The 15523-nt window shown below is 36.6% G+C and overlaps 1 protein-coding gene across 3 annotated transcripts in view; it reads left to right on the forward strand.

The window, feature by feature from the left end:
- The window catches only part of CMSS1 (cms1 ribosomal small subunit homolog), a 200592-nt gene that overhangs the window by 124249 nt on the left and 60820 nt on the right, over nt 1–15523 (forward strand). Inside the window, exon 1 of one of the 3 annotated variants that reach the window (XM_063305621.1) lies at nt 14630–14660. The exons of the other annotated variants lie outside the window; for them this stretch is intronic. Coding sequence (XP_063161691.1) covers nt 14645–14660 — 16 coding nt within the window. The 5' untranslated portion in view covers nt 14630–14644. Of the gene's footprint in view, nt 1–14629; nt 14661–15523 lie in introns of those variants that run through there. 3 annotated transcript variants of the gene reach the window in all.

Raw genomic sequence — 15523 nt, forward strand, 5'->3', positions numbered from 1 at the left:
AGAATAAATAAATAAATGAGAACGCTAAAGTGCTAAAGCTAAAGAAACAAACAAAAGAAGAAAAAGTAGAAGAAAAATAGAAAAGAAAGAAAAAAGTTTTTAAAAAGTGGCTTCCAATCTTATTTACAGCAATTATAAGTACAATTATAGATTTACCTCTTTCTCTAAAGTTACACTGTGATTCTCTTCTTTCTGTAATCTGTCCTATCTAACCATCAAAACCATAGATCACAAGTTCATTTTTTTCTTTTTTTATCCAAAAAGTCCAGAAGGGGTTTCCAGTCAGAAAGAAATGTAGATATTGTCTTTTCTCTAATCAAACAGATCAATTTGGCCATCTCAGCAAGTTCTATCATCTTCACCAACCAACCATCCTTTGTAGGTATTGCCAAATCTTTCCATCTTTGTGCATACAATAATCTTGCTGCAGTTATCATATCTAAAACAGTATTCCATGGCTCTTTTCCAACTTTTTATCCAGCAGTCCCAGGAGGAAAAGTTCTGGTTTCAATTGAATATTAATCTTTAAAATTTTCTGAATCTGTATGTATTTTAGCCCAAAATTTTCTAGCTTTTTTACATGTCCACCAAGCATGATAAAATGACCCTTATTGTTGTTCACATTTCCAATATAGATTTGAAGTACCTTTATACATTCTAGATAATTTTTCTGGTGTCATATATCAACAGTACATCATTTTATAAAAGTTCTCTTTAAGATTATAACACAGTGTAAATTTCAGTCCTTTCAACCACATATTTTCCCATTGTTCCAACTGTATATTATAACCAAATATTTTAGCCCACTTTATTTTACATTCTTTTACTTGTTCTTCTTCTGTTTCAAATTTCAGTACAAGTTTATACATTTTAGCAATCACACATTCATCATTTGTACACAATTCCATTTCAAAGTCAGTCTTAGAATATTCAGTACCCTAACTTATTTTGTCTACTTTGAATCTTTCAAAGTAGACAACTATGACCCTCTGCCATCAGTTGCTCTCTTGAATTTATTCTGTGTTCCCCATGACAGAATTCTAGTAGTATCTCATGGTATGTTAACCATTTGTATTTGCCTATTATTTCTCATCTAGAAAATGCTTCTTGTTCCGAGAGCTTCAAAGGTATTTTTGGGCACAACCTGGATTCTTCCTCCCAAAGTCCTGATTTGGACTTTTTAATATAAATATGACCCTTTTGGCCTGGCACCTAGTCAGGAGAGAGCAGGAATGTACTGAAAATGTAAGAAAACACCATGTAAGAAAATTTAAGAAAACACCATGTGGTTGATGTTGCCCATGTGATTAGGCTGTGCATATGCATTCTGTAAAGAAGTGGAGAGGAAACACATGCCACAGTGTGTGTATTTTTTTTTCTCTGCACTGCAGGCTGATAAAACTGTAGAGACTGACTTACATAAAAGTATTTAGTGAGACATTTTTGTCTCTGAATGCTATTATTAATTCTGTACTGATAGTACAGAACACTTTCAGTCTATAATTCTATTTTCAAATTAATTTTGAATTGCAGACTGCATGGCTGAAATATTTTAGGTTTCTTTTTTTTCAAATGCCAATATAGACTTTTTAATTTATTTTATGCCAATAGTTCTTTCTATTGGCCCTGAAGTCATCTGTTCACATATCTGCTCAGTATTTCTTATACCTGCGACCTACCACTCAAATATGGTACTTTGAATGTTTCTGTGTTGAGCAGTAGATTTTATGAATTGTTATTAAAAATTGGCATATTAACTGATCTTTATAATTGTTTAAGCTCTCCAAAGGAACCATAATAGAGTGTATCATCAGAAGGGTGATGCTCACTCTGTCCTTTGTATATTACTAGGAGGAAGAAGGTCCTAATATGGAGAAGTTGCTATCTATTAGCATAGCTGATTAAAATAGTCATAGTCTCTATTCCAAATGTGACTGCTATATTGAGCTTGAACTATAATAGTTGTTGCCAATTCAGATATAAGTATAAAAGCCTGATTGGTTATAAATAACCTATCTGTTAATGATATCAGGTTTAGCAACTCTAATTTATTCATAGGAAGGAATTGCTTCCAGGCTATTATTTATATGCCAAATTTAATTTAGGAATAACATTTGTGGCCAAATGATAAGGTCTTGGAAAGCAAGCACATTTTTCTTGTAACAAACCAGTGGTTATAATAGTATAAATGTAATCTAACGTCACTGGAATTAAATATTTACTTTTCAGTTTATTTAAATAAAATCTGTGTTCTTTTTAGAACTTCACAGTTCTCCATTCCATCTCTTTGTCAACTGGTGAAATCTCCTCTAACTCATAATCTTCATATCTGTGATGTTAAATAAACCAGAGGGTGAGGTCAACATTTCCATTACGTAGTTACACAGGAATTTGAAAGGAAGAATGCCACAATCATTTAAACAGTGAATTTAATAGGACAGTTAATTCAATCAACAACTGTGATTCGATAAAACAGAAACAGGTTTGGCTTTAAAGATTCCTCTCAGTATGATGAGTAGGGGTGAAACAGGGTGAATACTTTTATATTGATTGTGCATTCCTCTCCAACTTTTATAAGACAAAAGCTGTAAAGGACCTTTGGGTTTGGTATGCAGATATTCTCTTTGTTTTCTTCATGTTTTTTTATCCTTAAAAGGAATCATTTTCCTTATTACGATTCCTTTTCCTTATTATTTCATAATAATGCTTTGAAAACAAAATAGGCTTGGGTTTTCTTTCATTCTTCGTTCTTCTTTTTCCATGTCATATAAAGGTGGAAAATGGAGCATGCTTTACAAACCCCCTTTATCTCTTGTAAGATAAAGAAAAACCATGTTTGCTTTCAGAGTGTTATATTAACCGAAGCTTATGATGGGGGTTCTTCCACATTCATTGAGATGAAATTGGGGTCTACTGAAATATAGTATTTTTCCTTCTTCCTCATTATTCCTTCCCCCCCCCCTTGCCTCAGAGTCTCCTGTAATGCTCACTCTTGTTGTTGTTGTTTATTCGTTTAGTCACTTCCGACTCTTCGTGACTTCATGGACCAGCCCACGCCAGAGCTTCCTGCCGGTCGTCAACACCCCCAGCTCCCCCAGGGACGAGTCCGTCACCTCTAGAATATCATCCATCCATCTTGCCCTTGGTCGGCCCCTCTTCCTTCTGCCTTCCACTCTCCCTAGCATCAGCATCTTCTCCAGGGTGTCCTGTCTTCTCGTTATGTGGCCAAAGTATTTCAGTTTTGCCTTTAATATCATTCCCTCAAGTGAGCAGTCTGGCTTGATTTCCTGGAGGATGGACTGGTTGGATCTTCTTGCAGTCCAAGGCACTCTCAGAATTTTCCTCCAACACCACAGTTCAAAAGCATCGATCTTCCTTCGCTCAGCCTTCCTTATGGTCCAGCTCTCGCAGCCATATGTTACTACAGGGAACACCATTGCTTTAACTATGCGGACCTTTGTTGTCAGTGTGATGTCTCTGCTCTTAACTATTTTATCAAGATTTGTCATTGCTCTTCTCCCAAGGATTAAGTGTCTTCTGATTTCCTGACTGCAGTCAGCATCTGCAGTAATCTTTGCACCTAGGAATACAAAGTCTTTCACTGCTTCTACATTTTCTCCCTCTATTTGCCAGTTATCAATCAAGCTGGTTGCCATCATATTGGTTTTTTTGAGGTTTAGCTGCAAGCCAGCTTTTGCACTTTCTTCTTTCACCTTCATCATAAGGCTCCTCAGTTCCTCTTCACTTTCAGCCATCAAAGTGGTATCATCTGCATATCTGAGATTGTTAATGTTTCTTCCAGAGATTTTAACTCCAGCCTTGGATTCCTCAAGGCCAGCTTGTCGCATGATGTGTTCTGCATACAAGTTGAATAGGTAGGGTGAGAGTATACAGCCCTGCCGTACTCCTTTCCCAATCTTAAACCAGTCCGTTGTTCCGTGGTGTGTTCTTACTGTTGCTACTTGGTCGTTATACAGATTCTTCAGGAGGCAGACAAGATGACTTGGTATCCCCATACCGCTAAGAACTTGCCACAATTTGTTATGGTCCACACAGTCAAAGGCTTTAGAATAGTCAATAAAACAGAAATAGATGTTTTTCTGAAACTCCCTGGCTTTTTCCATTATCCAGCGGATATTGGCAATTTGGTCTCTAGTTCCTCTGCCTTTTCTAAACCCAGCTTGTACATCTGGCAATTCTCGCTCCATGAATTGCTGAAGTCCACCTTGCAGGATCTTGAGCATTACCTTACTGGCATGTGAAATGAGTGCCACTGTTCGATAGTTTGAACATTCTTTAGTGTTTCCCTTTTTTGGTATGGGGATATAAGTTGATTTTTTCCAATCTGATGGCCATTCTTGTGTTTTCCAAATTTGCTGGCATATAGCATGCATTACCTTGACAGCATCATCTTGCAAGATTTTGAACAGTTCAGCTGGGATGCCGTCGTCTCCTGCTGCCTTGTTATTAGCAATGCTTCTTAAGGCCCACTCAACCTCACTCTTCAGGATGTCTGGCTCTAGCTCACTGACCACACCGTCAAAGCTATCCCTGATATTGTTATCCTTCCTATACAGGTCTTCTGTATATTCTTACCACCTTTTCTTGATCTCTTCTTCTTCTGTTAGGTCCTTGCCATCTTTGTTTTTGATCATACCCATTTTTGCCTGGAATTTACCTCCAATGTTTCTAATTTTCTGGAAGAGGTCTCTTGTCCTTCCTATTCTATTGTCTTCTTCCACTTCCATGCATTGCTTGTTTAAAAATAATTCCTTATCTCTTCTGGCTAACCTCTGGAATTTTGCATTTAATTGGGCATATCTCCCCCTATCATTGTTGCCTTTTGCTTTCCTTCTTTCTTGGGCTACTTCTAGTGTCTCAGCAGACAGCCATTTTGCCTTCTTGGTTTTCTCTTTCTTTGGGATGTATTTTGTTGCCGCCTCCTGAACAATGCTGCCAACTTCTGTCCTTAAATCGATTCCTCACCTCCACTGCATATTCCTTAGGAATATTAGTGAGGTCATATCTAGCTGATCTGTGGATCTTCTGTAATCTCTTTAGTCTGATCCTAAATTGTGCAAGAAGAAGTTCGTGATCTGAACTACAGTCAGCTCCAGGCCTTGTTTTTACCGACTGTACAGATGTCCGCCACCTTTGGCTGCAAAGGATGTAATCAATCTGATTTCGGTGTCCATCTGGTGAAGTCCATGTATAAAGCCGTCTCTTAGGTTGTTGGAAGAGAGTGTTTGTTATGCAGAGCGAATTGTCTTGGCAAAATTCTATCAGCCTATGCTCTCTCTTATCCACCCTTAATTGGAGCTGCCTCATCTCTCTGAAAATATGTCCCAACTTCTGAGCAAATTGGTCTCAGACAGAAGTTTGAGAAACGTACATCATTCACAGTTTGCAAGTGTGGCAGTTTTTCTTATTTAAAGTGGCTACCTTGGCACTCTGTTATGGCGAGAACTTCTATATTTTTAGACACAGTTACCTATGTTCATGTATTTTACAAGATTTGTATGCTACTTCAGTTATAGACTCTAAGTGATTTACAACTAGTACAATAAAACAGCCAGAAGTAAATTAAAACCAATTATAGAACCAACATATCAGTTATCAGTATCAGAAAAATAGCAATTGTATAAAAGCCCTCTAATTAAATTACCAAGTAAGAGGTGTGTTGATTTATATCCACTTCTTTTAGGATTGGACAGATATATGTAAGTGCAACCTAAATCTAACAATAGTGAAGTCATTTTGTTTGTAGTTCTGTTGTCTATCATGCTTGGCCCCACCAAAAAGTTTGGCTCCATTGGAAATACTGTTTCCTGGAGCAAATAGTGTCTTCAGGAAGAAATGTCACTGGAACTGCTGTATGAGAAGATTGAAAATATCACTATCTTAATTCTGTTTAATTCTCTTTTAATTCTCACTGTTGTTTAGAAGAAGAAAAAAAATAGTCACAAAACTTGAGTTCTAGCATTATCTGATGCTAGAAAATAATTTCATTATTTTCACTACACTTTGCATAACTTAAACCTCATCATATCCTTCCTTTCTTGTCTTTGTTTTTACTGATAAATAGAAAAGCATCAAATGCTGTAGCCTCTTTCATACAGGGAAGACCAATTTAATTTTTTTTTCCTGTACCTTTTCCAACTCTTATCTTTTTTTTAAGATGGGCTAGTGAAACAGTACATAGCATTCCAAATGTGATCACATCATAGATTTATAATTATATTTTAATTTTCCAAGTGTCTCAAGAAAGCCAAGAAATTCTACATCCAGTACAAATGTGCTAAGATCATCTGCAACAGGCTAGTTACATAATTGTTCTAATAATACTGGCTCGGAAAGAGGGCCATAGATAGAGTCTAAGGTAAGCCTGTTTGCTGTGTCAAATCTGGGTAAAGAGATCTGGCAGGAGGGGCTGAATTTGCAGTGTTAGTCTATATGAAGGCAGAACAGAGCAACATTATAGTGATAAATGAAGTATTATAATATTAGATAGATATAGATCCATCTGAGAAATTAGGGCAAGATGATTTGAAGGAAGGGTAAAGTTTGGGCTGTTCAGCTAGAACTTTATATGATCAAAAATTTCTTTGCTTTCTTTATCCCTTTCTTTGGAAACATTTATATTTAAAAACTAAGAATGGAACATAATCTTCAAATAAAACAAAATGATCCTTGGCTAAATATTGGAGTTTTTTTCACATAAAAAGATTGTGTATGTCATTTTACATGATTATTGTGTTTAGATGTATGAACATACTGAATCATCTTTTTTGGTTCACTTTTTTGTTGTTGCTAAGCTTTTGGTATTATAAGCAGTTGCTATGGCAGCAGTAGGACAGTTTCCCACACATTGCAGCATTACATTTCAGTTAAATCAATACAATTCTAGTCATTTAAAATCCACAAAGTGTTTGAAGCACCACGATCTCTGAGCTTATAATGAAATAATGGGTGTGCATAAGCAGAGTGATTGACCAACAAATGAAGAAGGTGTCTTCCACTCAATATCAGTGAAATTTTATATTCTCTAAAGAATGATGGCTTTAACTGTCTTGGGAAAAACAATTTAGAATTAGAATATGCAATAGGTAACAAAGTTTCCTTCTAAATACCTTCATTTTTTAAATTTAGGTTCCTTTTTAAAGAAAGCACTAATTTTAAATATCATCTGTTTTCTTTATTTTGCAATAGCTCTGTGTAGTACTTTTCAGCCAGAATAGTTTTTAAAGCAGATAACTGACAGAGATGTTATTGCCTTTGGAGCCACATGCCTTGATGCTATTGGTAGAAACCAATGATAATTTTGTGTGACTTTGAGCATTACTTTCTAGAAGTACCAGGAGGAGGAGCAGACAGTCTTTAGAGTTCCTTTCTACTAGCTCTCTACTTACAGCAGTACTCTCTTTAGTAAAAGTATCACCTTTGTTTTGAAGCAGTTTTGAAGGAACAATAGGAAATGGCTATCAGCCACCTATTAAAGTCTGTGTTCAATGTGCATGCACTGCTTAACTGTGGATGGTATATATAGCCCTAGTTCCAACTTTTTACTTCTGTTTCAGTACTAAGACTGAACTCCTCTTTCCCAAAGAAGAAGATGATACTCCAGTATGGTTAATAAGTACCCTGGGCAAAATAGCACAATGGGAAGGGGCATATTGTATGCAAAGTAAGCGCTAGATAGAAGAGATGCCTTAAGTATAGATATGTCAGCCCTTAGAGCTGGTCCAGATAAGAAGCCCCAACCATGAGTACTAACCCTATATTTATCATAAGGTTACAGTAACAGAATCTTGCATGTCTGAAAGTGCATCTCTCTCCACTCACCTTTACAGTCCAGGAAAGTAGGGAGAGTCCCTTCTGAGATGTTTGCCATGCTGCCATTGCTTCTGTGGGCTAAGCTGCCTCTTATTTTACTTTGCCTAGTCTGCTGCTCTTCCTCCTGTCTCTCAAGCCATCTCTTCTCACACACCATTACAAGATAACAGAAGAGAAGTTAGACACACATGGATAAAGGCAAAGACTGTAACAATTTTTTAAAAATCTTCAAAGAGAGAATCAATAAAGCTTGAATTTGGTATTGCCAGTCAGACATACAAATAATTTGAATAATGGGAAATACTATAGTGGATTTGTTTGGGAAGCAGTTCAAACTTTGTAAGCTGTGCTATATTTCTGTTATGTCTTAGTTTATATTATAGGTGTAGAAAGGAGATACTTCTTAAATTTAAGGGAAATAGTGTGGATTGCCAGAGCGTTCCTTTTTAAGATTATCTGGCAACTATTCAGCCAGCCTTGCAAGTTCTCTTTAGAATTACTGATCCTATGAATCCCATGACTTAGGCACTTCAGAACATACTGGAACTCTAATTATTCCAGCAACAATTTTATTGCTGTTTTTGTTTTTCTTGGGGATTGTCCATTTCCTTTTGTGCCTCAAGCTTAGTGTCTTGCCAATGAAATCATTGTCTTGTAAAAACAATGCATCTTGGGATGCAGACAAAAAATATCCATGATTTATCTGAGTGTCTGAGTGTCTTTTATGGCTTCCAAAATGTGAGATGTAGCTATTCACTTTAATTAACAGATTGGTGAAGTGTCAAGTGATATACTGATATTGTTTTCTGTATGGAGAAGGCAAAGTATTGCATAAGGCCCTTCCAAGAAAAATGATATAATGAGTGATGTTCTGACACATTTGTGAAGGGTTTTTTCCTGCTAAGATTCCTACCATATGGAACTTTCCCATTATGTTTTTATTTTTAAAAAGAAATGCAAAAGAAAACACCAAGTTTGATGTGGAAAATGTACTATTTGAAAAGCCATGATTTAGAGAAATTCATTCTTGATTACTCACCAAGACTAGCATGGGGTCCCTTGCTTTAAAGTAGATTATTTCCTGAAAAACACGATTACTCCTTGGCCTTCATATGTGTTTACAGACATTGCACAATTATTTCCCATTTGTTTTGATTTTCCATATAATATAATTTTCCAAATAATATAATTCTTTTATTTTAGGCCAGTGTATGTAATTACTTTTCTTACCAGTGAAGAGTTATTACAGTTTTCTGACTTCATGCCTTATCAATGCTTCTTTTATTTCTTTTGGATACTATAATAAATTGCTACGGAATAAAGTTACCTTGTTACAAAATTTCTTCATTTGCATGGGAGCAGACGAATCATATTGTGACTGCTAATTAAGTATTGCAGTCTACTTGTAGTTCTTTTGATGATCAAAGTGTTTACCATTGTAACCATTAGAAAAAAATTTGATTCTTTATGAGGCGATTTGCTGCTAGACAATTTTGTGTGATTGTACTGATAGCCCTCTCAAAGCATTTTAAAATGTTCGAAGTCTTACTAGGTGACCAAATCCCACAAGATTTGTACAATCTCAGTCCAAAATATCACAAGATCTTTATATGGGACTGTCAAGTCTTTACAAGATAATCATGTGAGAACCCAATACTTTTTAAACACAATTATGGTTTAGTGACTTTCACAGAAATTTCTATTTACTGATCCATCAATAAAAAATGCACATCCTCTACTGTTGATCAACGCATGCATTTAGTAAGACAGGGGGATAATAACTCAGTGCTCCAGCTAACATACAGGGGACAGTACAGCAAGACATTGATATTTGTCTCAATTGCTACATTCAAGCATGGGCACAGGCATTTTGGATATGGCATATTACTGTATTTCCTATATAGCATCCTTGAAATAGGACATTCAATCTGTGAAAGCAATCCTGTGTGGAACAGAGAGATTATTGAAAGAAATAAGATGTATTCCATAGATGGTCATTTCAATACTTCAGTGTATTGGATATATCCCTCTACAGTCCAAATCAAGGACTCTGCTATATATTTTTCAGGACTAAGCATTCTCAAGGATTGTGCTGAGAGGTCACATTTTTTCAAATCCATGACTATGCATATTTATCTGCAAGGACTGGACAGAGAATACCTCTCAAAACTAGTTTCAGCCAAAATTTCAGGTGGCAGAATGCAAACACTACTGAAACAAAGCCAAGGTCCAGTTGAAGAAGTGCTGTTGGCATGCAATAAGGAATGTGAGGGATGATTCTTAACAGTTTTTACTAAAATGCTACTAACTCGTTTATACATGCAAAGCTACATTTTATATGTCAGAAGCCTTGTCACCTTAGTTCTAAAAAGTTTAAATGATGCTGCAGTCCTATATACCTGGGAGTAAGTCCCACTGAACTCATAATATTGTGCTTTACATGTTATATTTTTGTTTTATAGCATTCTTTTACTGTTTATTTTTCCAAACTCTTTCCTTTATTTCTTCTGGCTTAAATTTAGAACAGTTTGTTCTGCCTCCAAGAAAAACAGTCTTTTCTTCTGCCTTCTTTCCCTCTTGCACTCTCAACTTTCTATTCCAAGGTTCTTTTGGAATGGTAGCCCATGATGTTTGCCCTCAAGTGAAGTGATTACATATTCCTTTGTAAAGTTACTCCTTTATTATTTAAAGATGGCAGAGGCAACTTCTGAAGACCCATCAAAAGAATTTTAAAAAAAGTATTTGTGGCATGAAAATTCCAGTTTATTTCAGCTCTTGGTCTTAAAAGAAGAATTTCATCTGTATACATGGTTTGCATTTGGATATATTGCAAGGAAAGGGTCTTCTGAGCCTGCTATAGCATAACTAAATATACAGTATATAAAGAGACCTCTGACATCTCTCCAGGCTATCACAATTGTTTTGGCATGTTCATGAGATGGAAGCATCCTTGTCAGTTATATACTATTAAAAAAATGGCCTTTTGCTCACTTTGAACCACAAATTGGCATCTTAAGGTACCACATGCTCTAGGTTGGTTTTGCATTAGCAATGCAGTAAGAGCTTCAGTAGGAAAAAAAAGGATGTTCAGAGTGGAGTCCTTTTGTATTGTAATACGTCTGGTATGAAGCTTGTTTCAACCACAAAACTGAATTTGGAGGTTAAAATGAAAATGTTCATAAAGGGCAAAGCTTTCTGAATATTCCCTATTCAAAAAACAAAGCCAGAAAATTAAAGGGTTCCAGAGATGCTGAAACCACGTGATTTAAATTAGACCTCTAACATGATTCCAACCAGATTTTGTGGCATTGCTTAATCCTCTGATACCATAATTAAGTTTGGTACTTTTTAACAATTATTACTCATTAAGCTATATAAGACCTTACATGATATACTCAGTTAATTCTTCAAACATGTATTTATATAATTGCTGAAATGCCTATTGTTTGCTTTCTCTAATAAAATTAACAATAGTCCATTCTTTACTTAAATTGAGGCTAATGTTGTCTAAAACCTCACAATTTTGTGTATAATCAGTAATAGTTTGTCAGCATATATAGATACACAAGCACATATATGTACAAGTGCTTATCTACATATACATGCATATATATATATATATACACACACACACACACACTGTATATATGCACATTCATACACAGAGAGAGAGAGAGAGAGAGAGAGATGAATATACAATTTAAATTTGTAATACATTTATATTTTAAAACATTTGGATTCCCTTTTTAAAAAAAATCAATTATGCATGAATTTCCTAGGACATCTGGAGGAGTACGGCAGGGGTAGGAAATAAAGATAGGGATTGGGAATCTTTAACATGATTGGAAAAATCCCTCACAAATTTTTAATATATTTCTAATCCTAAACCATAGTAGTGAAAGAATTATACTATTGATGAAGCTGAAACTTGAATATCTTTATATATGTATTATAAAACAAATTTATTTCAATTGCTTTTTAAATTACTGAGTATTGGTTATGTGATAAGCTATAGTATTTTTATGGTATCTTCGGACACTGCTTCTCAGCCTTGGCATCTTTAAGATGTGTGGACAACTCCCAGAATTCCCCAGCCAGCTTTAAGAGACAAACACAAACTAAAGGACACTATATGATGACAGACCACTAGATGCTAAATCAAACAATAACATGGCCAGTGCTGCTGCTGAAAGGTACTTTAACAAAAGTTTAGCAGTATTTTAAAGAATGGAAAAAAACCCCACGATTTTCCTCACTAGAACTGAAGGAAGCCTCATAACATACTTTATTCCTTGAAGAGAAATAACTGCTTGTAATAGCATACATTTTGAGGCCCATGATTTTAAGGTAGTTGATTTTCAAGCTCCTTTTCTAAATTCAGTGTGAATGATAACAGAAAGGTATCTTATCTGCCTTTCTTAAATATTGTTCTTCCCCATCTCTGAAATGTAAAAAAGGCAGAATAATGTCAGAGGCAGTATCTTAAAGTATTGTAATGATGAGTTATTGATTGTGAAATTTTCTAAGAAAGAGGAATAATTTTAATAGGCGAATAGACATGATTCCTGTTTTGAGTTTGTAGTACAGGTAGTCCTCTGGTTATGACAGCAATTGGGACCAGGATTGCTGTCGCTAAGCGATACGGTCTTAAAGCATGATGTCATGTGGCTGCATTGCTTAGTGACAACAATCCCTGTTGCCATCGTAAGCCCTGTATGCACAGGTCATTAAGCAGGAAGTGGCAGGAATCCTAGGCAAGGAGTGCAGGGGTGCCTTGGGGGGTGGGGGAGGCCCTGAGAGGCTGTGCATGAGCACAGGGAGGCTGGAAGAAGGAGGCCACAGGTCGGTGGGAGTGCAGGGAGGCTGGGGAAGGAGGCTGTGGCTCTGCGCAAGTGCAAGGAGGCCAGGGGGACTTACTGGAGTGACCTACAACCTTCCCTGCTGGCTTCCCCATTGACTTTGCTTGTGGGAAGCTGGCAGGGAAGGTCGCAAATGGCAATCACATAACTGCAGGGCTCTGCAACCGTTGTAAGCGCGAGCCAGTTGCCAAGCACTCGAATCACAATCACATGACGGCGTGAGTGGTGCAATGGCCAGAACTGCATGGACCGGTCGTAAGTACCATTTGTTCAGTGCCATCACAACTTCGGTCACTGAACAAGTGGTCAGTAAGCAACAACTTTTGAAAGAGAAAGACCACATTAGGTCTGTCCACTGCTCTGTCTATGATTCTCCACTGTCCTAATAGTCAGGAACTACGCTGAGACGAGGAATAGGTCTCCAGTGTTTTATTACTGCTACATTAGACAGAAAATCCTAACAAACTGAAGAAGCGTGGGAAAACCCAGACAGATAAACCCCAAAAGTCAAGGTGGGTCTGTTCTGTGTCTCTTTGAATGGCTGCTCAACTCCTCACTACTACGCATACGTTTTCCCCCCTGGATAGGGGCCCCCTCCTGCTCACCATCAGTGCTCATGACATCCACCAGTCTAGGATAGTTTTAGTCAAGGATAAATTCAGCCGCTCCTGTAGATATTGTAGATTGAACAGAAAATTTTCTGTATACCCAATATATGACAGCAGGGGTCAGCAACTGTTGCTAACTCAGTTTTGGAATTTTGAGAGCATTTCACAAAACTACCAGTCTCAAAATCATTTTGGGGGGAAGACAAATTGGCAAGGTATTGATTCCCCTTACCTACCCACAGATGTTCTGTACTAATGCAGCTGCATTTTGTCCCTTTTCTGGATTGATATCAGCATACTTTCAGTTAAAGTGCTGGACTGCAGTCACCTACCCTTTGGTGTCTTTTAATTAAAAGATAAAAAGTTATATCAGGTTGGAGAGGCTGACTGGTTCTAATGCAGAGATACTAAAGCAGGCTGGTGCTGATAGGCATCATGCTGCCTTCTCTTTGAGTAGCCTTTCTCTGGGAATTGGATTACTTTTTGTATTTGTAATGATGTCTGATATTTGCTTTATCATGAACTCCCTGGTCCCTGGTGCTCTTTGAGCTTGGTTGTTTGCTTTCAGTCATTCATTACTCAATTAGGTAACATCACTGCTCATCATCAACATCATCAGTACAACTAAAAATAGCTAAACATGAATATGGTAGAACTACATGATAATTGATAGCCATCTGTCAGGGATGCTTTAATTTGAATTCCGGCACTGAGGGGAGAGTTAGCCTTGGTGGCTTCCAGCACAATACTCCACTACTGGCTTTCCGTGATTCTACAAGCCATCAGCTAAAGCAATCCATTAAGCAACTGAGAAAAGCATCAGAGGCTAAATTAAGCAAATATAAAACAGACAAAGCTATTTAAATCACAACATTACAGAAGTGCAGAAAAATTAAATTAAGGGCTGGGAGCATAAAAATGTATCAGCACTGAAGGATCAGTTGACCATTTCTTTGAAAAGAAAAGTCTGTAGCTGGAGGATAATTATTGAGATCTCCTGCTAAATTGTCTGATCAGGGTTCATGGGTCACACAGGTAGGTAAATGAACACCCATTCTTTCACATATCTCTGCATATTTAGCTGAGATATACTAAGTTTTCACCTTTGTTTGTTTGTTTCTAGTTATTTGCTTCATTAATTTTGAGTAATCCCAATTCCTAATTCTGCCTGGGTTTAATCTGAATATATTTTAGATTTATTTCTGATTTGTTAAAATAGAGGTGGAGAAACTAAGGGCTATATGCAGCCCTGAACCTGTTTTAGTTTTTTTGTTTGTTTTGCATACTCAGGACCTGAAACAACAATTGCTGAGGATTGATGGCATAGCATCCTACCATTTTAAGATGGGAAATACTGTAGGTCAATATTCTCTTAGGCATAACATGGTATTTAAAACACAAAGGAAAGCTCTCTTCCCTTTGCTTTTTGTGATTTTTGTTTTGACATAGATCTGATTTACTATTTATTATCATGTTTTTGGTTTTCTTTTTCTTGATGTTATACAGCCCCCTAGTCCTTGGGATTGGGGCAGGTTATAAATTCTGTAAAATTAATAATTACAAAATAACAAATGTATCACAAGTACACCTGGGATGATAGGGGGTCAGAAAAAGAGTCTGGTACATAATATTGCTTAATCCACTGCAATTTTCATTCTTTCTAAAAATGTTCATTCTTTTGTCTTATCAATTATGCTGCAAGCTTCCTTCTAGAAGATTAAAGTGGTGCCATGCTCAAAACCTGCCTTTAAATTCACTTCTTTCCCACATTGTTCATATAGCCCCTACTCTATTACTGAAGTACCAACAAAATTACAAGCCAGGGAAACAGCGAATAATTAATTTTTGTTTGTAAAATAATAAGTAGGAACACTCCAAGAGACTCTGATGAGCTTTGAACAGACTCTTGAAAACTCAGCTTTAAATCCTTTAAATGCTGTCAAATTCAGGAAGTCAATTGCGGAAATAATTTCTGTTTATCAACCCTCTGTTGACCACCACTTTGCTTAAACAATTATCTAGTATTTTCTACTAAGACGATACCACCCTCATACTGGTTTGTATATATCTACAGTACGTGTTACTCTGCTTGTGAGCATACAAGAAGCAAGTATTTTTAGCATCACTATTTCAGATTGTTGATCAGGTACAAACTTTAATTTACAAAACAATTTGAATGGCCCTAATTGGCCGTAGTACTGAGTCACGCAGGATGATAATAGT

This window comes from Candoia aspera, chromosome 5 (assembly GCF_035149785.1).
Source record: "Candoia aspera isolate rCanAsp1 chromosome 5, rCanAsp1.hap2, whole genome shotgun sequence".
Taxonomy (NCBI): Eukaryota; Metazoa; Chordata; class Lepidosauria; order Squamata; family Boidae; genus Candoia; species Candoia aspera.